The 23,304-nt window shown below is 49.1% G+C and overlaps 1 protein-coding gene across 3 annotated transcripts; it reads left to right on the top strand.

Moving 5' to 3' along the window:
• Positions 1-18,814, top strand: PIDD1 (p53-induced death domain protein 1). 3 transcript variants are annotated; one of them, XM_056354155.1, is made up of 16 exons: positions 1-423; positions 2,915-3,289; positions 4,986-5,399; positions 6,108-6,317; positions 7,171-7,225; positions 7,430-7,631; positions 8,307-8,435; positions 8,735-8,914; positions 9,285-9,432; positions 10,224-10,359; positions 10,582-10,732; positions 12,234-12,357; positions 13,616-13,734; positions 14,161-14,268; positions 15,217-15,422; positions 16,138-18,814. In XM_056354155.1, exons 2-16 carry the CDS (start codon positions 3,025-3,027, stop codon positions 16,373-16,375), a joined length of 2,685 nt encoding a protein of 894 aa, XP_056210130.1. In that variant the 5' UTR covers positions 1-423; positions 2,915-3,024; the 3' UTR covers positions 16,376-18,814. The 3 variants fall into 3 exon arrangements, with proteins under 3 accessions (XP_056210130.1, XP_056210131.1, XP_056210129.1); XM_056354156.1 differs by lacking the exon at positions 1-423 and adding an exon at positions 926-1,316 and having other exon boundaries at positions 6,108-6,311; XM_056354154.1 differs by lacking the exon at positions 1-423 and adding an exon at positions 926-1,316.
• Positions 18,815-23,304: the final 4,490 nt, after the last annotated feature.

Below are 23,304 nucleotides of genomic sequence, written 5' to 3'. Positions count from 1 at the left end.
GCGGCCGGCGGGTGGTGCCGCCGCCTCAGCGGCCCGTTTTCCCGCTTTAGGACCATTTTTTCCCCCCAAACCGCGGCTTTCCTGCGGGCCGGGCGGTGGCAGTGCAGGGCCCTGCCCTGGCGGGGTCCCCCGGGAAGCACGGACTCCCCCTCCGCCGAGGAGCAGCCCTTCTGCCCCGGCCCGTGGAGGCCGGCAGCAGGTGGCCCTGTGGCAAGGCCTCGCCGCGGGGTTGCGGGAGTTACCGCCTGGTTCGGTTCCGTTGAGGCCTCCCTGGGTTATGGAAATGAAGAATAGCAAAAAGTTAATATTGTGCCAAAATCCCCAGGGGCTAAATACACCAGAAGCGCTGCAGTAGGGCCGTGAGGAGGTCCTGGCTAGCCCTGCCTTGCCGCCTTGGAGTCTCCCTACAAACCCCCCATGCGGGTGAGCGCGTTTCCTGCTTCTCTGGTAACTTTGGTGCCATCAGGGAACACCCAGGCTCCCGGTTTCTAACTGAGGAAGGGCCTGAGAGAAACAGCCGGTGGTTTCTGTTGACTCCCCCTGGGAAGAGACATTTCCTCAGGGCACTGTGCAGCTTGTGTTTGGCTGTAAGCAAGGAGTGCTCCTCTCAGGGCACTAATGCAGCAGCACCACCATGCCAGAGCAGCCAGGCACCGGCCAGAAACTCGCTGTCATGGAAAACCTGGCTTTGCCCCTGGGAGCGAAATGGAGAGTAGCGCACACGCCATGGGGCCGCGCTGGGATGCGGTGTTAGGACCACATGGCATCCCTTGCAGCAAGGCAGTGGACTACAGGCTCCTGGGGCAGGCGGGCGGCAAAGGCCCTGCTGTGGCAGAGCCGGTGGCCCTGGGTGGCTCGAGGGCTGGCTCGGCAGTGCTCAGCCCTGTGCCCTGCCAGGCTTGCAGCCCCTGCTGCATTGCTCTCCCTGGATTTGCAGTGAATGAGCATAACACCATAGGCTGCCCGTGCCTCCCGCTCCCTGCAGGCTGAGCTCACGCTGGGACCAGCTGGGGTGCCGAGGCTGGGCCGGCGTTAGGAAAATGGCATTTTGTGACAGTGGGACGCCTGGGTCTCGTCTCCCAGAGCTGCCTGCGCCTTGTCCCGCTGCATCTGGCACCGCCTCCGGCTCGTCCCGCCCCGGCAGCGCAGCTTGCCGGCGAACTTTGCAGGAAGTGCTGTGCCGGGCTGAGCCCAACCGAGCGCGGCCGGGCCTTTCGGGACCCAGGGTCTGTGACCCAGGGACCGGGTGCGGAGGGGGTGAGACAAGCGAGGCAGTGCTCAGCGGGGCACGGCGCGTGTGGCCCTGCTGCTCGGCTGTAAGTCCTGCTGGGGGGGGGGATGTCCCCAGGGGGCTGAGCCTCTGCTCAGGAGCCCTGTGGGGTAACGGGGGCCTGGTGCTGCCGGAGCTGGTGGCAGGGCAGGTGAAGACTGGGGTGAGTGTGTGTGTGTACGTGCACATGTGTGTGTATGTGCACGTGTGCATGCCTGTGCACAAGGGTGCCTGCCCATGTCCTCCAGCCTGGCCAGTTCAGAGCTGCCCTGTGGTTCCTTCACCATCAATAGCTTTACCAAGCTGTAGCAGATGGTCTTTTTGCTTATGTGTATCTGGAAGAGAGCTGTGTTTGTGTTGTGTACAGCCTTTTTGTAAGGAATACTTTTTTACTAAAGTTCCCATTTACCTGTTCTTGCTGTCTTTATGTGCCCGAAAGATTTCTCCTCTTTCAGGGAGCCAGGTGTGATGCCTCCCCCAGACTGTGCCTCGGGAACATCAGTGCTGCCATGTCCCAGAGGTTAACAGTAAAAAGCGCTGATCCTCAGGGTGTTGCAGGGGCATTAGCTTGCTTCTGCTGGCCTCGGACATTAAAGCTGTTACAAGTGTTTTGTAGTTCTGCATCACTTAAAAGAAACTTCTGTTCACCTATTTGATCCATGACAGGGTTTGAAAAGAACTCCTGATATTCATACCATAAGCTAGTTTAATTGCCATGCTCAGGGGGAGCTGCAGAAGATAAAGGAAGTGGAAAAAACAGGAAGTGGGGGACTTGGAAGTATGTGACTACTGGTATAAAAACAAGTGTGGTGCCTTTGCTCATCTTTGGACTACCAGTGTGCTGTGATGATAGTAGGTGATTTTGAAAGTCCTAGGTGGATGAAGGCTTCTTCACACTAAGGTGGCAGAAGAATAGTTAATTTCTTCAAATTTCATACCTCTGCTCCTTTAGGTTTAAATCCTTCCTAGCATGCATTATGTGATACCTGCTTTTCCCCTTTCTCTTTATCTGTGGAGGGTGCTGTGCGGGGAGGAAACAAGGACTAGCTGGCTGTGGCTGTGTTAGAGCATCTCTGTGGAGGCAAATCTGCAAGAGCCCCCATCCCAATGCACAGTCCAGTGCTCCTGTATCATGGACACGCCTTTTCTAACGCTCTCCCTGGCCCTGCCACGTTGGCTCTGCTGCCCTTTGTCCATTTTCATCTACACTCACTTTTATCCCATTGGCACCCAGTTTCACAGCTGGGTTTGATGTTGCAGCCTGTGAGCAGCCTCTGGGCTCTGCTCCTGGCTTGGTGCTCCCTGCCACGGTTTTCCCCTCCACTTGTAAAGCTTCCCGCTAAGGCACTTTGAAATCTGCGTAAGGCATAGGCATTTACATTCATGTCTTTAAAAGTTAATATTGCTATTTATTTTGATGGTGGGTAATTACTCTGTTCTCTGCTGGGATGTTGGCTAGGGAAACTCAGAGGTTTTCCCTAGGAGGAGAAGCCTGTGTAGCATCCATCACCCTGAATTTCTGTGCTCTCTGCCCACAAAGCTTTTGTGTGTAATCCATCCTGCCCTCTTGCTGTGATTATAAACTTTCCAGCTGCTCTGGGCTGGGGCAGGAAGACTTCATTGTGCACTTGTGTTCTCTTTCAGAGCCATCTTTCCTCCTCCTCCTCCTTGTCCCAGCTGCCTCGTAGTGCTGCTGGTGCCTGCCTGCCTGGCAAGTCAGAGCATGTCCGGACCCTGTGGACTAAACGCAGAAGATGGCAGAGCTTCTGGGGCTTGGGGACAAGTGTGGGGAGGGGGCTTCGGGCGCTCCTGCACTTGCTGGCTTGTGCCTTGCCGACAACAGGCTGAACTTGGACGTTTATCCCGACGGCTGCCACCGGTTCCTGCAGCTGTTCGAGGGGCGACAGGGAGAGGTGGTCCAGGTGGAGTTCCTCCGGCTCAGCAGCAACGATCGCCTCCTTGACACCACACTGGACATCCTTCCTCATCTGAAGCACCTGAAGTCCCTGGTGCTCAAAGGTAAATTCCTGGGCCCATCACCATCCAACTCTTTTAAGCTCAGCTTAATTTTTTTTACCCTTTTCTCCACATCTGCAGGACAAACTGCCCTTGAATTTTTTTTGTTCTGGTGCCCCTTACTACAGCTTTAGCTCTTAGCCTTGCTCAGAGCTGCATGCAGATTTCAATAAGATACAGGTCCTAAACTCTTATTTCCTTCCTTTGTTTCTACAGCTGCCTGGGGAACAGGTTTTGGAGTCTGGTTGGGTTGATGATGCAGTATTTTCTGTAGCCATCCTCTAGAAGAAGAGCGGGTTTTTTGCGTGGTTATGCATGCAAGGATGGGGGGGTTGAAAGGTGTTTAATTTTTTGGTAGATATTTGGCCTCTCTTTCATTTTTGGGAGTATAATGAGCTGTCTTTGCTGTGTTTCCATCTCCATCAATCCTAGCTTAATCCTTCTTAGTGTCAGTGAACGTTTAAGACCGGAAGACACTGCTCAACATTTATTAAAAGCATGACTCAGGTGTGCACATAATTTGGCAAGCTGTAGTAACTGTTAGACCTATAAATATTAGATCATTCTTTGACTTTCTTGTCTCTTTATTGTAGGAGGATCTCAATGCAAATGGTATAATTTCTTAGACTGAATCATTTGCTCTTTGGGAGGTGGATTTTAAAAAAGAAACGAGAGAAAAAAAGGGGGAGTTTGTGGCCAGAATTCAGGATTCTAGCTGAAAACTGAAAAGACTGAAGTTTGCTTCTATATCTGCCACAGATTTCTCATGTGAATAATTTCATTTGTCTTTTCCCCCTTTAGTAAGGTGAGGATAATGGCATAGCTTTTATCAAGCTTGTTTTGTGAGATGTACACCCTGAGCATCCTGAAATGCAATAAAATAGTTTGCTAAGATTTTCTTAGTGCAATGTGTGTCTGTTAGTTTGATTGTTCTCATTTTTCACCATTATGCAGCATAAAAAATGTTTGGTGCCATCTGCTGTACGTGTATACAAACAGACAACAGTGGAGGGAGAGTGGAAAGCGATGAAGGAATGGAGAGTTTTGGAAGGTTCCTTTTGTTTGTTTGACTTATTTTCCATGGGTGCAGACCTTCTTCAGTTTGTCACAAGCTGGGGTGGGGAACACGTATCCTTTCCTCACTGCGCCATCTGGCCTACACAATACTGAACTACCTGCTTTTTTCCCCACATTTTCACTGCTTTCCTCACATCTGCTCTCCAGGCTTGCAGGGGCAGATCTCAGTCCTCAGGGCTGTTCATCCCTCAACAGCATGGGCAAAGCCTGGAGGGTAAGGAATGTCTCCTTAGTCCAAAAAGTGTTGTGTGTTGGCCACTGGTGCTGGTGGGGAAGGAGAGTGGGAGGCTTGGAGGGGTATTGGCCACCCTGCTGAAGGGGGGTAGATATGTGGAGTGGCCTGGCGCTTCCTGACCTGTGACTCCAGACGTGTTCAGCAGAGTTTTACTGGTTGACTGTAGCATCTCTTGATTTCATAAAAGGTCTTCACCATTATATCGCTTTCACTGATCAGGAAAATGAGGCAAGGAGAAACCCCATTTCTCTATGAATGCTTTGTAATCGGTGCTGCTCAATGTGATCAGTAAATCCCCATCTTCTGGGTCCCTGTGAGTCTTACGTGGGGCCGGTGAGGTATCCCTGTAGCATACTGACCTCTTTTTCCCCTTCCCTCCACACCCAGGTGGCCATGCCAGGGATGAGTTTGGCTCGTGTCAGCATGGCTCCCTGACAAGCTTACCACCCGACGCTGGGAACCTGAGGTGTCTCACCCACCTGGATCTCAGCTTCAACAGCCTCTCCACCTTGCCTAGCTGCATCCTCCACCTCCCTAGCCTCCGCGTGCTCCTGGTGAGCCACAACAGCCTGGTGGCGCTCCCTGAGGACTTTGGCTGTCTGAGCAAACTGACTTTCTTCTCTGCTATGAAAAATCAGCTGAAGAACTTACCTCGTAGCATTGGGGAGCTGACAGTGCTACAGGACCTGGATCTCTCTGAAAATGCTTTGGAATTCCTCCCCGAAGAAGTCGGGAATTTGCGTAACTGCACAGAGCTGGATCTCTCTGGGAATTGCTTATCGAGCGTCCCAGACTCCTTTGGTATGTATTTTCTAGAGGAAAAGAAGGACATAGACTTACTGAGTTTTTGATACAGTCTAGGACCCCTGAGGCCCTTGGGCTCTGTCCCCAGAGCTGTTAACACAAACCATCTGTTATGTTAGAGCCAAATGGAAGGGATACCCAGAAGAAAGATGCTTGGCTCAGTCAGTCCCCTTGAGCATTAATGACTTTCTGGACCGTGCTTTCTGCTTCTGTGGATCAGCAAGACTGCTAAGATTTCAATACAATTTACAATAATAGCCGAGGATCTGGCCTGGCTGGTTTTGGGTGGCACCTGGAACTGGAAACAGAAGAGCTGTGGTTTAGTGGGATGCAAATCTGGGTGTCAAATCATGCTGTCCAGTGTGGACCAGTCCACTGAACCGGGCTCTGACTTCTGCCCAGCTTCCTGGCTCTTGGGTCCTGTATTACTTTGTGCCTGGGGTTGTCATTGATGCTGTTACAGAAGCATCTTATATCGATACTGGTAGTTGGGTGCTGAAAAGCAGAGGAGAGAGGAGGCTGCGTTGCCTCTCGGCTAGTTCCCTGGACCCCTTTGTTTTGTGAGCTGAAGCGATGCTGGGATCTTGTGCTTTTCCCTTATTTTGTGCGTGTGTGCGTGATGAGGAGAGCGGCGGGGGCGTTAGAGCTGATGTGCAATGCAATTAACAGCATGGATGGGGGGTCACTTCTTGTTCTAACCTGCAGCCAATCTGAAGTCTCTGCGGCGGCTGCATCTCCACAGCAATCTCCTGGTGACGGTCCCTGCCTCGCTTGCCAGCCTTCCCAACTTGTCCAGACTTGATCTGCAGAACAATTGCCTCCGTGCTGTCCCCCCCGAGATCCAGACCTCACCATTCGTTCGTCTCCGAGGCAATCCCTTAGGAGAAACGGAGCCATCCCTGCAGGATGGTAATTGTAAGGCTTCTGCTGCTGTGGGTTCTGCCCAGCTGTTCCCTCCCTCAGCCCAGCATGGCGTGAATGGGTTTGGATTAGAGAAGGCAAGAAAGGGGGAATCAGATCGGTATTTTTTTGTCTGGAACAATTACGATCTTGTAAGGATACAGACAGTACTAGTTCTGTTTTTATGAGCCCAAGCCTAGTCCGAAGGGCTCGGTGGTCCCTGGAATTTGGCTTGCTAGGAGAGGTTTTACAGTGAAAGCGAAAATGGGATTCACAGGAAGTGGATCAGGAGAGGCCCTTAAAAGGGTCCAGCCTTTTTAGCAGAGGTGAGCACCAGTTCTTGGACTTGCTGCGTGGCCCTAAGGCTGTGGTAGCTCATGCTAGAGGTGCTGGGAGCAATAAGAACTCATTTTGCCATGCAGTTACCTCCTGCTTTCCTGTGGGTCCCAGGCTGCAGAGGAGCAGCTCTTTGTGCAAGATGAAGGTGATGAATGAGCAGGAATATGAGCGAGGTTTCCCAATAGTGTTTACATTCACAAGAGCAAGTGCTGATTCCCAGGGTTGGCCCCAGGCAATCAAACAAGGCCCTGAGAGTTGCAGGGGTGGTAAATTGAAATATTTTCTAATTCTCCCTGCTTCTGAGTTTTCCTGGGGGAGAGTCAGTACTTCTAGTGTGTCTTGGGACCTCTAGGTTCCTTCCTGTCCTCCTGCTGCTGCTTGATCTGAAGCCTACTGCAGTGTGAACAGGGTTCTGTTAGTGACTGTCAGATTAGGATTAAGCCAAAATTAAAATGCAAATTCAGCCTTCCTTTTCTATCCTGATTTAAGTAACCTGTCTTCTTCTCCTACCCAAACGTTATTGCCACAGATCAGTCCAGTGCCAGAGGTCTACGAAGATTCTTCCTTGCATCAGGAGAGGACAGGTAAGCCTCTGTTATTAAGTACTTATATTACAGTGGTGTAACAAGCTCCAAGTCAAGATCGGTGCGTGGTGGGTATTGCACATATGTATAGAAGCTTATGTCCTCAGTAGGCCAGTCAAACACAAGGTAGGAGATCCTTCTGTTGATTTTCGGAGGGCTGACGTCATTGCACAGTGTCATACATTCATGCATTTCTTCTGGAAGCTTTACTGTCACCTCTGAAGGCTGCAAAGTGGTCCTGGCCTGTGGCATCCATTTCTGCTTTCCACCGGGGGCTGCTTCTGACCCTCTGCGGATCTACTTCCGAACCCTTGCACCGGACCCTCAGTGGGTAAAGCTGAGACACCATGATGTCCTTCTAAGTAGAGTCCTGGAGCTGCAGCCCCATGGGGTCAAATTCCAGCAGGTGAGGACACATCCAGGCCTCCTCCTGATCAATCTGCCTCTGCAATAGCTTGGCGGAGTCTTCTGAGAAAGTCTCTTGGGACTTTTGAGACAGCTACGCCCATCACTGCTGCTTTTAAGTAACTGCAGGACTGCCTTTCAAAGAAGCCCAGCCACAAAGATTCAGAAAGGACAAGCTTTCCTGGCACTGTGCTGGTCTGGCTTCTTTGCCTGCCCCACTGCTCCCACTTGAGCTGAGCTATAACCTTCCTCACTCACAAGCTTCCTCCTGTGCCAGAGGATAAATGCTGTTCCAGCATTTGGCCTTAGCCTGCAAGGAGAATGGTTCACATCCTTCCCCAAAAGCCTGATTGTGTGGTTTTCATTCAGGCTGGTGAGTACTTACGCCACCAGCCCTGTCATGGCTGACAGCAACTCACCACAAAAGTTGCTTGGCCCTTTCTGCCCCCAAGCTGCAGAACTTTTCCTGCCGCCACACTGTGTAGCAAACCTGACATCTCTTGTCACCTCCCTGGAGGCTGCAGGACAGAGCAGGTTCCTATCTCCTCTTCCACTCCCTGCGTACAGGCCGTGCTTTGCCTTTCCCCTTCTTGTCTGCACAGGAAGCCACAGAGCAGAGCTAGGCTTGGTTTTATCTTTTCTATTGGTGTCTCACAGGAATGCTTTTTTTTGCCAGGAGGTACAGATTTGGATGCCGTACACCTCCCCTCAAACCCTTCGTCAGCGTGAGGTGGTAGTTCGGACCTTCAGCGGGCAGAGCTGGAGTGATCTGAGTACAAGAGTGGAGCAGAAGAAAAAGTCAAAGGTAAGCAGATTGGAATGACTGGTGACACACATTATTACCCTTCCCCTCTTCCGTTTTGCCCAGCCAAGAGTGAATCCATTTGAAACACCTCCCAAGCTGTGTTTTGACCAGCTGCTATAAAACATAGTGGATTTCAGCTCCAGGTTTCCTCTCTTGTGGAGGTGTGTCTCCTGAAGGTGACAACTTGCAGCCTGCTGTGCTTCATCCCTGTTCTAGTGCTTTCACCTGCCCGGCTGCTTCCTGCCTTTATTGTACTGCATAATATGCCTAGATGTTTTCTTCCCTGTCTTCCGTTACAGAAGCATGTGGCTCACTGTAGTGTCCTCCACTTCTCTTGGTTCCTTGTTGTGTCTCGACTTGTGCAAAATCAATGCAAAGTGCCAACAGAGGGGACATTGCTCTTTTCCAGTGTGGATCCAAACATCAAAGTGACTTTTCCTCCTGGAGTCACTGAAGAGACTCGCAACGTCAAGCTGCAGGTATGCATGCTTTAAAAACCACAAGCTTTAGTAAGCCTTAGTGCAGCTCTTGCTGCAGCAGCTTAGTGAGTGAGACTAGGGGGAAATAATTTCTGTGGATGTAATTCTAAAGCCACCCCACTAAAAATAATTGTTTTGTAGAGCTGCTAGATAGTGGTAAATGCTATTGTAATACCCTGGGCTGTCCCAGCTTGCCACATTGACACTGGTATTAGAGCAGACTTCAGCCAAAGTTCACTCACTGTGCTTCCATTTCTCACGGGCCCCTGAGCCAGGAGCAGCATCTGCCTGCTGGGTGCTGGGGGAACTGAGCAAGTGATTTGGGAATTTGCCTGACTGCCCTGCTCTCCATATTGTTTTCCACATCCAGGTGCTGCCGGTCTCTGCAGAAGAGATAGAGGAAATCACAGCCGATGCAGGGTGCAGAGCCAGTCCCCTGCTCTGCCTCTCCCAGGATTCCCTGGTGGATTTTCTCAGGCCAGTGAGAATTCAGCTGCCCCTCCCACCTGGGCTCACAGGTGAGTTTATTCCCAAAACTGGCAAAGAGAAACATCATATGTGGAAAGCCATGAATGGCAAGCTGGGATTTTTGTTTGCCTCTCCTGTAATAATAAAGCTTGCTGCTTATCCTGCAGGAGCAGCAAGGTGCATATGCTGAGTGAGTGGTGGTGCAGTGTGGTGGTGCGGAAGGTAGTTCAGGTCCAGCTCATGAATCTGATGCTGAGCCACTGCAGTTAAAAATGTATGATCATACACTAAGCCATCTCCCACCCTGAATATTGCTAGAAACAGCCTCAGCCTCGCCAGGGTTTCCTCTGTTTGCATGCTGAGTATCCTGTGTTTCCTAATTCCTATTTTCTTTGACCTTTCCTGGCTTTCTTGTGAAGAAGTAAAATATGTTTGGGTACGGCTTGGCCTTCATTGTAACACCACCTGGCATTTTTATGTCTGAAGTGCATCAGGATAGAAAAGCCTGTGGGATGTACCTTTAGAAAGAGATGGAACTTAATTAATAACCCTAGATATTGGTGATAGGAATTGTCTAATTAATCTGTTGGTGGCAATCAGCACACTATCAGTTTAAGCCTGCATATTCTGCCAGACTATCCTGGAAACGTTGAAGTAGCATCATCCTTTTATTTTTGCTCTTCTTTGACCAAAATTCAGTTCTGGGTGCTGAAGAGAAGGCTATGAGCCTTAATTTGGTGCTTTTCAATAGTGAATCCCCCCAGACTGTGGCTAGGTTTGTAAAGCCATGAACAAAGGCTTCTGCTGCATATAGCATCTCTTGATCCTTGTTGTCTTTAAGGGCTAAATTTGGATCGGTCAAGGCTGCATCTTCTCCATGGTGACCTGGAGGGCCAAACCTGGGATGACATTACTAGTCAGGTGGTGCTGGAATTCACCCATCTCTATGTGGTGTTTGAAGTCACCCACTTCTCCTGGTAAGTGCAGGATTAGTCCTGAGGAAAAGATGGGATGTTCCTCTGCCTTGCTTTTCCCACACTGATCAGGGCTCATGCCGTTAACCCTACCTTCTCCCTTTGCACATCAGGCCAAGCTTAGCACTTCATCTCTACCCATCACTTTTTACAGTCTTGTGGGTGTGACACTGGCTTCTCTTACTAGGCAGGATCCCTCCTTTTTCTTAATTCCTTGTCTGCCAGGTACTGGCTGTGGTACACCACCAAGACCTACATTGGAGGCATTGCCAAGAAAGTCTATGAGCGGCTGCGTATGTACCAGGTGAACTTCATTGCTCTGCAGAGGAAGAAGGACCCCGAGCAAGTCCTGCTACAGTGTGTCCCCAAGCACAAGGTTTGACTGGCTTCCATTGCCTTGCTCCTGAGCTTCCTGCGCCTCCCTTTATAGGACATCAGGGCAGCAGTGCACCAAATGGTCCTGTTTGCTGCCCCAAGGTCGTGGCCAGGGTATGCTGTCACCACACTGTGTTGGTAGTGTGATACCAGCTCACTGTGAGCTGGGGTAGAAGGAAAACTCACTCTGTGCAGCAGTGGCTGGATATACATTCTGTAGACTGGGCTGCTAAAATCAGCTAGACACAGTAGCTGGCCATTTGCATGCTGTAAGTGTCCAGCAAACATGAGGCAAAACACGGTTTAAATTTCAGTCAAAGATATTAAGGTTAATAAGTCACTTGTCTGACGTGGGCTAGTAGTGTGGGCAGAAGCACTGCTTTGGTTTCAGCTGGAGAGGCTAGAAATGGTATTCACTCTTCCCGATGTTCCTTGCTGTTTACCGTTCAAGCAGTGGAACAGAACATACGAGCTTTCCTTAATCTGCTTCAGTGCAGCATCAAGTTAGTTTGTGCTGTTAGCCTGAGCTAACCTGGCTTGATGGTCTGTCAGGAGATAGGAAGGGCTCACTCTCTGCTGCTGCCTCTGCCCTAGGGGTACCAGCCCTCAGCAGCAAAGCAAGTGTGCATCTGCATTTGTAGAGCGTGTACCTTGACAGACAGCGCAGCTCAGTGACGTGAGAGTTTTATCAGGCTGCCAGAACTGGGCTGCGTATCCAACTCTCTGCACAACCCTCTGGTCTGGTTCCTCCTTTTGCTCTTTATTTGTTCTCCTGTAGGAGAACATTGAAATGACCTGTACGCATAAACAGCTATAAGGATTCTTTATATCTTGGGTTCAGGGCTCAAATTGTTTCCAGAGGAGGCAGCAACGGCACCCACAGTGAGACAGGTTCAGTGGTGTCTGTACTCCTGCTAGGGGTGCTGGTGGGGTGAGAGAGAAGGTTTACTGTTACAAATAGGAAGAAGAATAGACACCTCAGCTCTGGGCTAACTCTTGCATTGCCTCTGAGACCCCAGGTCTGCCAGTGTGATTGCAAGCTGCAAAGCAAAAATGAGCTTTCTGGTGTCCTCAGCTGTGTGCTATTGCAGCATGTGGCTTTTTGCAGAAAAAATGTCTTTTAATGGCATACTGTGAGGGAGATAAGGTAGCAAGGAAATCCTTCCCTGTCTTTGAAGGTTACTGACCTGTTACAATGTAGAGATACTGCTGAAAATGCTTTTTTATTGACAGCTTTGGGATGGCCTATCTTTGTTAGTCCACATAGGCTTTTCTGCTTTTTACTGGAGGGGAGAAATAGGGTAACCACAAACACTTCCTTGCCTGTAGTAAATGTACCTGGGATAGGAGGGTGGGTGTGTGTTCATTTGTTTACATCCTTCCCATGTAAAATGGACTTCCCCTGTTGAAGGTGTGGGGAACATCATGGGTGTAGGGACATGGGTCAGGGGACAGATGTGCTTCAGATCAAACATGGAGTCCTGTGTCATCATCCTTGTCAGGTCGATCCAGTGCTGAAGAAGCTGCAGGACCGCTATCGAGGACCTGAGCCATCTGACATGGTGGAGATGTTTGAGGGAGAGCAATTTTTTGCAGCTTTTGAGCGAGGCATCAGCATCGATATGGGTATGGCAGCACTGGGCTCCTTTCTGCTTCTAACTCCTGTGCTTCTCTAGCCCTAGGTGTGTATCTGCTGGGGGCTGTACTCCATGGCATTCCTCTCTGCCTCCAGTTTGCCTACTACTCACAGCAGCTAGCCCTTGGACATTGAACTTGTCATATTCTCTGGTCACCCAACTTTTGTGTCTACTTTTCTGAAGGAAAGTCCTCTTTGTAGGCTTTCATTTCCTCTCATGCTGTTGTAGTCTGCAGAGGGCAATAGCCAAATGTGTTTATTTTATGACTGATCTGCTACTGCAGCCATCTATGCCCTTTTCCTGGCATCTTAGACAAAACTCTGGAATGCCCATGGTGATCTAATTAATGTTGCCCATTTCTGAGAGAACACATATAATGGTATTTGATTAGAGAAGGTATTTCTGAAATAATCCAGAGCAAAAAAAAAATTCCCCCAAATGGAGCCACTGGAAGAGAAGAAAAGAGGGAGCAAGACCAAAACTCAAGATGATATTTTATGCCCCAATGTGTCTGGACCTGTTACAGCTGCAAACTGAGCCATGTTCTTCAAAACCTGGGCGTACAGCTCAGTTTCATTGGTGTAAATTAAGCTTAACTCTATGAATCACAGAATCATAGAATTGTTTATGTTGGAATAGACCTTTAAGATCATAGAGTCCAGCCTTTAACCCAGCACTGCCAAGAATACTGAAGTGCATTGGTCTTTCAGTGGAGTTTGTGAGGCCAGGGTCTGTTGCTCTGTCCTGATTTAGGCTGGACTCTTAAATTAATTTCTAGATAATTACATATGAGTGTTGTACCTGATTATAGTTTTTTCCATTTAGCTATATTCATATTCCAGCACCCACTGCAGAAATGGTGGAGGGATAGGGGGCCTATTTTTATGCATGACAGGATGCTATTGCAGCTGATTCTGCCCTCCAAGGGGTAGAATGGACCTAGGACAGAGGAATGGGCCAAGGATGGACTAGGCTCCCCCCGAATGCTTTGCCCTGCCTTGCCTTCCATTCTTGAACTTGATCTCCACCTTGTGGCCATTACCTTTTTTCACTTGTGGGACCTGCTTTCTCCACAGCCAGGGTTTTCTGCTTTCCCGTCTCACCCGGTGAGGAAGCAGGGTGTTAGATTCCTTTCAGGCATGAGTAGGAGTAGGCAGTAGCATGGAGGCTGCTAGTGGCTGTTGGCCAGGCTCGAAAATCTGCACGCTTTTCTGCACAAGTTGAGCATTTGCTGCTTCTCTGCGCAGATCGCCCTGACTGCGTGGATGGACGACTCTCGTTTATTTTTTACTCTCACTTGAAGAACATGAAGGAAATCTATGTGACCTCCCCTGTAGACAGGAAAGATCAAGCTGTCAAAGGCCAGGTGAGCAACCGGTTACACTGACTATTTGTTTCCTCCATGGCCATCATCATCATTGCTTTTACGATGTTCCCAATAATAATTTCTGAGTGCCAGGTATGACTCTTTTCCCTCCCCTCTTTTCCTTGGCTTTGCATTTCACTGACTAAACCCTGAATAATCACAGAGTAGTCTTAAAGGATCACTCATCACTTAGCTCTCTGACTTACATTCCTGCCATTAACTCTTGGTGTCTTCACAGTCAGTCCAGACTTTATGGCAGAACCTCTGTGCTCCTCCCAGTTGCACTTCATTGGGAGGCCATGTTTGTGAACAGAGGATAGGTGAGAAATGCTGGATTCATTCTGTTCCAGACAGGAAAGACAAAGCAATCAGGCTTGGCCAGTGTTCTTGAATCTGAGCCTCACTGCATGCTTTTTGTTTGCAAAGGTCTCTTTCTACCGAGGGGCAGTTCCCAAGAGCATCCCTGAAGATGCCAGCAGGAGGAGGAAAGGACCAGACTCCTTCTGGCTCGCTACTCTGCCTATTAAACTGCCTGTGAGTTTTTTTTGTCTCCTAAAAAAAAGAAATAACTTAGGTGGGTAAAAGCACGGCCTTGCTGCTCAGCTAGTTTTGTCTTCCTCCATGAGAATGGATGCAATGAATGACTGCAAGAAATGGCTGCCCAACCATGGAGATTTCCCACTCTCCATGAGCTCTTCTGAAAAGAGGAACACAAACAGCTGGGAGTGGTCTCCATCTCTCCTACTCATCTTCTCTGTCAAGCACAGGCTTGTTGGATGGGTGGTCAGAGAGGGTGGATCCATTGAATGAATGATGTAGAACAGGAGGAAGCTCACTGTAATTAAAGGAAGTGTCTGTTTTGTTTATAAATTTCTTAGTCACACAGCTCATGCAGCAGGAAAAAAGGAAGATCTAGGATGAGGTAGGTAGGCTGGATTTTAATACAAGTGTTGAGTGTAAGTACTCTGGTGTGAGCCACTGGCCTTTTAAGGCTGCTCTGTATGTTGCAGTGAGAAATGCAACTTTTGCTTATAAAATTTAATTGATATTTGAGAAGCTTAAAACAATAAATACCTTTGTAGGCTGAATGCTTCTGTTCAGATCACGTGCCAGGATCTCACATCCCTTTCTGACACATGCAACCTCAACTACACATCTAGACTAAGTGCTCTCTTACTGCCGAGGCAAATATATTCTGGGGAGATAGTTCATTGAAAAATACTCTGTAAAGAAAGGAAATTTCCAGTGTGAGATATGACTGTGTACTTTATGATTTGATATTTTCAGAGGCAGTGAGCATTGCTGGTCATTGCCAGTGTGAGCGCTCCTTGCTTTTTACAGCCTGACTGTTCAGCCCCAAGATCTTCCTTCCTCCTTGGCGGGAGGAAAGATATTTCAGTGTGCAATCTGAATGGCCAGATATTGTCCTGTATAAAACCAATTTGTTTAGCACGTTCTCTCTCTCTTTCCTCTGTGACACAGCGATTGAAACCCCGCTGGGGTGAGAATCCCCACCCCCTGAATGGCTTCTCCTTCCCTCCCTTGAACCTGGGCAGTGCTGAGACTGGCTACCTGACCCAGGCAAACCTGCTGAGCATTGCCAGGCGCATGGGAGCTGACTGGCAGACCATTGGCCTGAACCTGGGCTTGACCTATCAGCAGATTGAGCGCATAGGATACAATAACAGGTAAGATACAACACTGATCAAGAGTAGTGCATTATATCTATCTGCAGTGTAATAGTATAAATTAATGCTTGGCTGGTTGAAAGTTTTCCCACTGGAATTGTTTCACCAGATAAAAGATGGGTTGACTAATGGTTCTTCTCAAAACATTACCTCTTTTATCGAAAACTGATTATTTTCTCTTGCTGTTATAAAACAAAGCTTTAAGTTTGAAAAACACAATCGGGGAAATAACAAACCTGATGACCTTTGTAGTTCTGATGAGTCGCATTCCTGTTTTGTTCTGTGATCTGGATTCCTGGCCAGACTCCATCTCTGACAATGAGCAATGGCTTATGGCATTGATTGTGAATATCATCTTTATTCAAAAAGAGCTTGTGGTACGTCATGGGACATGCAGTCTGACCAAAAAGCCAGAGCAGTAGGAGAGAATTAGACTTGCTATGACTAACCTACTATTCCTGTGGGGAATTTACATTCAAAAGCAGAATCATTTAATTTGATATTTCCATTAGAAAAAAAAAAATCTAGAGAGATTCTAGTGTAGGAACTGCAACTCCTGTATGGTGGGTGGGGAAAAGGCAGGCCCACCGGGTGCTTTGTGTGTCTGGATGGCTTCTCTGGGGCTCCAGGCATGGACTAGGACTCCAGTAAGGCCTCTTCGGGTTGTCAGTCAGGAGAGTGTGCTGGTTACTTCTGCGCTTCCCCCTTTCTTCAGAGAGGACCTTGATAAGCAGATCCTGGACATGCTGTTCTCATGGGCTCAGCAAAACTTGGAGGATCCTGACTGTGTGGGTAAGCTGATTACAGCCATGAAAGAGAGTGGCCGCCAGGACATTGCTGATGAGGTCGAAACCATTGTTGAGCTGGGACGGCAGAAATACAGGGAGTCCATCCGCCGGGTGGGCTTGGAGCAGGAGAGCAGCACTGAGGACTCTGCGATAGCTATGATGTAGCACCTGGCAGAAGGAATGGGGTTTCATATTGGGTCCCTCTGCGTACCCAGAGTGACAATGTCTTGGAGCTGCTCCTGCCTCAAGGGGGCCAGTGTCTTCCCGAGGATCTGGACATTGATTCACTTGTGAGCAGACTACTGAGCGCTCTCAGGTCTGTACTCACATGCCACTTCTGCCAATCCCAGGCAGTTTAGAGTGCATTTACAAGCCTTTTCTGTACTTCCACTTCTCGCCCTTGAGCTTTAGATCTCAGAAACATGGAGAAATTCTGAGGTTGAAGCGTCTGTCAGTTGAGTAGTGGCTAAAGTAGCCTTTAATGAATTAATAATCATGTCATGTTTATTTATTTATAACTTATTCCAGAAACCATGTTCTGCTGGAGCCACTGGGTGTGAGCATTTGGGTCTGTTTGTGCTCCAGTGCTTGATGGGAAAGTGGAGGTGCAGTTGTGTCATGAAGGCCTGTGGTGCGGTGGGGACTCCTCAGCCATTTCGGTTAATGATGTGTTTTGCTCGCATGAGAATATGAATTGTATTGCCCATGAAAATGTTTTCTGTTTTCTGCCAAATCTCTTCCAGTTTCCTCAAGCCCAAACCAAAACCTAAGTATTTGTGGGGAAAAGAGAAGAAACTAATTTCTAGAAAAACTGCTCTTGTATTTTGGTTTTCCTCCAAAAACCATTTTGGAACAAAAAAAATTTCACATTGTCCCTAGGCTGCTGTACCTGCCAGGCTTTTTAGATGAGACCTATGCACTGCTGGTCTTTGACAGAGTTCCAGTTTTATTTTAGAAACAAGTAAAAATGTGTAACCCTGCTGTTCTGGGAGAGACTCTGCTTTAAGGAATATCCCTTGCAGTTGCAAAGGGATATTCCTCACATCCTCCCAGTGAAATATGCCTGTGCAATAGTGAAGGTGTGACCCCTCCTGAAGTTTGGTAAAAAGCATGACTTAAATTTGCATTTTAAAAACTGGTCTGACCAGCTGTGAAATAGGCACCGTGTGGGATTGGCATGCTAATCTCCCGGTTTTGCAGTCTGAACATCTTGTATAAGGCTGAAAGTGTTTATTGCTTTTTAACTACTCTGTCATTGACTACTGAGGTGCCCTTCTCTTCCTGCTCCCCATCTCATAATGGGCCTCAGCTAGTGACCCACTAATGACAGTGGGAAATTTCATGCAAGCTTTTTGAAAGACTACTGTCATCTGCGTAAATCCAACTCTTTCAAGACAGGTTGGATTCAGCATAACTCTCTAAGCGATACTTAAAGGGCTGTTCTCAGTCTGAAAACCAAAAGTCTGTAGAAAAATGCCAGGTTGCAACACCCAGATTCAACCTGCTGCTGCAGGTCTGAGAAATCCTGGTGTTTTCTTCCTCCTGTGAGGAATCATTGGTGGTTTCCCTGATGCTGTGTTTCAGACCTGCCATCAGTACTGTTGAAAGAGAAGCATAAAATTGTTCTGCTTTTTTAAAATTATTTATTTATTTTAAGGGTATTCTAACATCTCAGGCTGTGGAGTGATCAGTGTCCAGTCCAAAGCACTGGACAAGGATTTGCAGGCTTGAGTTACCGTCTTGGGCGTAGGGACTTCCTCAGATCTGATTTCTTACGCCGTGCTGCCCCTCAAGTCTCACATTGGATTAAAGTCAGCAGTTCTCATTGGAATGTACAGTTTCTCTGGTAGTCTGTGTCATCTGTTCTTGTCTGTAATTTTGATGTGTACCAACTAGGTATTCATTCTTTACTCCAGTTTTGGAGAGATGCATTTGGGCATATTGCTCTCACTGGGAATAAAATAAGTGCTTAACTGTTTCAAAGCATGGTCTGCTAATTCATAAATGCCTCGAGGTGTTAAACAGAGCCAGGTCCCTTTGAACTTGCTGGTGGAAAGACACAGGTGAGCTTGGCCATGCTGCACAGAAACAGAAGAGCTCTTGTTTGGGCACTGCTGGCTGCAAAGCGCAGGGCAGGCTGCAGCTGCGCGAATGCTAGCCCATAGCTTGGCTTTGCTGCCGTGGGGCTAAGCTGGGCAACGCAGCACTGGGGGCATGGGTTTGGCTCGCCAAGCGTAGGAGTAGAGCTCAGGTGGCGCAGGTCGAGGCAGCATCAAGGCTAGTCTAGAGGGCCCAGTGTGCAGGCTTAGCCTGGCCTCTGGTGAGGCTGCAGGAGGCTTCTGGCTGGGCAAAGCCGGTTAATTCCTTACTACGGGTCTACGGGTAGCATAAGGTAGCACCCACAGCTACAACAGGATAAAGCTAGGCTGCACTTAGCTTTCTGTTTGTGATGGCCAGGCAACAACTGAGTTGGGAATGCTGAAACAAGGGCTGTGTAGGCTGGACTCCGTGGAGGTCTCATCCAGATGTCAGCAGAGCTACAGCTTTTCCAGATAACAGATAGATCAGGCTAGGAGAGAGGGAGGTCAGTGCTAGGTGTTTAGGTTACTCAGGCCAAGCAACAGGAGATAACAAACCCTAGACAATATCATCAGTAGAACAGCTCTTCAGGGTTTGGGCTGATGAGGAAAGTTAAGTAACTACCCCAGAGAAGTACCGTTATCTCCATCCTCTCACTGCTGAGCAGCAGCCGCTGGACTGGGTCACCTCACGGCATTTGGTTTTCTCCTTGCACTGACACTGAAGTGAGCACCCAGCTGGGGGTATGAGGGTGCTGACGGGAAATCAGAGCAACCATCCGGCTGCTCTTTCCTTAGCTGACTCAGCAGCAAATATTTGAGCTGGATGAGAGTCAACAGAAAGCATGTTATTTTCAGGTGTGTTATCTCTATTTAGTAATTTCTTTGAGGCACGGTAACTCCTTCATAAGCCTGTAGTTGCTATGGCCAGGAAACAGGGGTTACAGTTGCAGTGTGTGGTTGAAGCAGCAAAAAAACCCAACGTGGCATTTAGTTTTTGAATTAAAAGTTTGCTCTTCTTTTAATAATTACTCACATGCCAGAGTAGTCTCTTTCCCTTTTCAGCTACCTGGCTTTTCCTGGTTCCTATTAGGCACCTTACAGTGTCCTACTGACAATCTGGCAGATTTTGTGGTTTTTACTGTGCACGATCCTGATGTGTCCAAAATTCTCCCAAATAAAGTTCAACAAGGAAAAGCCTCCTTACAAAAAAAATCTAAAAGTAAAGGGAGAAATTGTTTGGGAGTGGAAACATTTTTTCTCCTCTTTTTTTTGACTGCAACATCTATACCTCTTTAACTCTCATAATTAAACCCTTTTCTACTTCATAAACTTGTGGATCTCCAGCAGAACGACCAAGTGGCCCTCGGAGGTGAAGTGTGTTTTGCACATACCACTCTCCACTTCTAGGTTCTGCTTACCATGATAGCCCTGTAGCTGCCAGGAGCCAGATTCAGGTAAGATGCTTCCAGCCCCTGCAAAGGTTAATAAAAGAAACTGCTGAGAAATTAAAGCCCAGGCAAAACTCAGATCAGTTTATTAGTTCTATAAAAAACGTAAGGGAAAGCCTGACTATATCCTGCAGGGGGTTAAACTGTTTACATGCTGCTGGCAGTAAAATGCTGTATAATTCCCAGTAAAAGACCTGAAGGAAATATGAAGGTGGGAGGGAGCCCGCAGGGGCTGTGTTCAGTTTGTCCGTTTTCTGTGGCCAGACAACAGTACTGTGAAATTCAGCACATCCATAGGATGGCTCTGGTGAGTGAAAGGAGATACCTGCTGTGCGTTGAGGACCGGGTGGTTCCGCCATGAACCTACCGAGCTTGATACAAAACGGAGGGAGCATCAGAAGGTACCCTGCCAACTGGTAAGATTTCCTGCTCTTTGGTACCCTACAGTGGCCATACTCGACAGTGTCATGCTGCTGTTGCTTTGAAAAGGGAAAGGAAATCTGATGGTTCTTAAATTTGCTGGTTTTCCCCCGAAGGGAGGATCACAGCGTGCTTTCAGCCTTTAAAGCCAAGAGTAGCTTTCCCTGGGAAAGGTGTGGGGCTGGTTTTCAGGCACTGGTGCATCAGAGCCCCAGCCCAGGGCTGGCGCGAAGTGAGCCCACCATATTTACCTGTCGTATAGTCGTTAAAATGAAGAAAAAAGCTTTTGCTACAGTGAAGTCTGTGTCGAATTCCTGAAGTCTGCAGAAATAAACTGTACGTTCTTAAAGCACTATTTTTCTGTAGCTCTGTGGCCTGAAAATCCACAGGGAAAGTTTGATGCTTGTTCCAGTTCTCAGCTACCTTGAAGGAACTTGGTGACTGGGAAACGCAGAAACCAGGTAGGCACCATGACAAAGGACAATTTAGCCTCTGCCCTTCCTGCCTCGCAGTAGGTCTGTAGGTTGAACCCAAGCAGAAGGTTGCTTTGGGAGGCTGGGACTAAGATCCTTCTGCTTGGTTTGCTCATTGAGCACCAGTGCAGTTCATGTCTTTTCCAGACAGGAGACAGTGGAACTGGAAAATGTGCAAGGGATAGGAAGGATGTTCAGAGAAAAGTACTGCAAGGTATTTTCAATTCTTTCTGCAGCAGAGTATTACATGTCCCAGGAAAGGATGGAGACGGGTAACAGATGGTTGCCACCCACTTTTTCAACTAGGTGGCACCAAATGAAATAATCACAGAGTCACAGACGGGTCGGGGTGGGAAGGGACCTCTGGGGATCCTCTAGTCCACCCCCCTCCCAAGGCAGGGTCACCTAGAGCAGGGTGCGCAGCATCGCGTCCAGGTGGGGTTTGAATGTCTCCAGGGAAGGAGACCCCACAGCCTCTCTGGGCAGAACCGTCCCAGCGCTCCAGCACCCTCAAGGTGAAGAAGTGCTTCCTCACATTCAGAAGGAACCTCCTGTGTTGCAGTCTGTGCCCGTTGCCCCTTGTCCTGTCGCTGGGCACCGCTGCGAAGAGCCTGGCCCGTCCTGTCGGCACTCGCCCTGGAGAGATGTGTGTGCATCGATGAGATCCCCTCTCAGCCTTCCCTTCCCCAGGCTGGGCAGGCCCAGCTCTCCCAGCCTGTCCCCATACGGGAGATGCTCCATGCCCTCATCACCTCTGCAGCCTCTGCCAGCCCCTGCCAGCCCCTCTCCAGCAGCTCCCTGTCCCTCTGGAACTGGGGAGCCCAGCACTGGGCACAGCACCCCAGATGTGGCCTCACCAGGGCAGAGCAGAGGGGGAGGATCACCCAGCCACGTGGGCTCTGCCAGGGCCAGGCCTGGTCTTCTGGAGGTATTTAGCATCACCAGGTTCAGAAACAAAATCTGCATGTCCAGGAGAGAGTGGGGCTCAGGTAGAGGGTGGCTGCAGCCCCTACGGAGGTGTCCACCTCTCCCCACTGTGTGAAGAAGGGACCTGGCTGATGAACTTGGGTAGTTAGGCTTCTAATTATGCTTTGTTGTGCTGATGAAGAGAAGCTTTAGATTACAGTGAGAAGTAGAACAGGACAGCTGGCCGAGGGAGGTGGTAACAGGATAGCTGGGGGAGGACACGAGTTTAGGTATCTAATCTGCTGCTTCTTCAGCCCAGTTCTCAGGGGATCTCACTCCCTCTGGAAGCAGCAATGGCTTGGGACAAATGTTTCTTTGGTTTTCTTCACTCCAGGTTGGTGAAAAAGGAAATCATTGTGATTCTTAGCTTCTCCCCAAGCCCAGAGCTGAGAACAAGCATGGGTTGTGATGCTGGTTGTAGCTGCTCCCTCCCAAAACTACAGGTTACTGGCTCCTGGGGCCTGGCACACCTTCCATGTGCTGCAGGAGCATCAGGCTGAGTGACAATCCCAGTGCATTTTCATCCCGGTGCGCAGAGAGCAGCAAGAAAATACAGCATCTCCCCCTCAAAAATCCCTTACAACAGATGATTTAGTTGCAGACTGGCCAGGGAAAAGAAGATCCTGCTGCTTAAACAGGCTATTTTGTGACAACTGCTGTGCATCCACGATGGCCGGAGGGCAGAGGCAGTCACAAATGGATCCATCAGCTTTTTGGGGTCCCAAAATAACATGGCCCTGGACCTGGCAGCAGCTCTTGGCAAGGCAGCGAGCCCGGGGAACTGTGACTCTTCCTGCAGGTCAGGCCATTTCATTTTCACCCACAGCAGGACGGCAGTGTTCTCGGTGACCACTTCACCCTCCAGCCTGGTGGCATGGAGCCATCTCCCTTTCTGCCTTCGAGAAACAGCAAAGCAGGTTAATGAGGCCACAGATTTCCCTTAGTTGCTTGCTGGTGCTGGAAGGACAGATGAACAAATGGGCTTGTGGAGCATGGGGAGCACCATAAAATCCTGGAGCAAACATCACTGTTTGGCATTGCTTGGCCACACACCCCAGGGAAAGATCCCTACCCTGCACTGTCCCATAAATCCAGTGCCACCTCTGCGTGGGGGCAGATGCAGATGGGGTGATGCTGTGGGACAATTTCTTTCGGGGATGAGGGAGTAAGCCCTGCTGAAAGGCTCCTGTGGAATAGCTGGCTGCAGCTGCAGGCTCCCTGCCAGCAGCTGTGCCCGGAGTGGGTTCTGGAGGCCAGTCTCGCAGCCAAGACACAGCCATTCGTCGGCACTCAATAAACAAAAGTGCCCTGCTGTTTTATCTGGGAGATAATCATGCAGGGCATGAAATTTCTTTCCCTTGCACTCTCTGTGCTGAGCAGGAGCCTGCATCAGCTGCCAAGGGAGCCGGGGCACTGCTGCTGTGGGCCGTGCTGCGGACAGGCACGCAGGAATGGGGGCTGCTGGCTGTCAGGTAACTCCGAGGCCAGAGACCCACGGGTGCTAGGCATGGTGAGATGCTGGTGCTTACTGGAAGCTGCCAGCCCTGTGGGATGTGTTGGGAGCTGGACTATTTTGCGAGCCAGCTCATGACACATGACCCATTAGCACTCCAGGGTCAATTCTGTGGCTCTAAAAGGAGTCTTTTTGGCTTCTCAATGATTAATGATCGAAATCAAAAAGCTTTTTGCTTGGTTTTTTTCCAGGC

The sequence above is a fragment of the Falco biarmicus genome, chromosome 10, assembly GCF_023638135.1.
Source record: "Falco biarmicus isolate bFalBia1 chromosome 10, bFalBia1.pri, whole genome shotgun sequence".
Classification (NCBI taxonomy): Eukaryota; Metazoa; Chordata; class Aves; order Falconiformes; family Falconidae; genus Falco; species Falco biarmicus.
The sequence above is the reverse complement of the archived record's forward strand: the minus strand, read 5'-3'. Positions and strand labels throughout refer to the sequence as shown.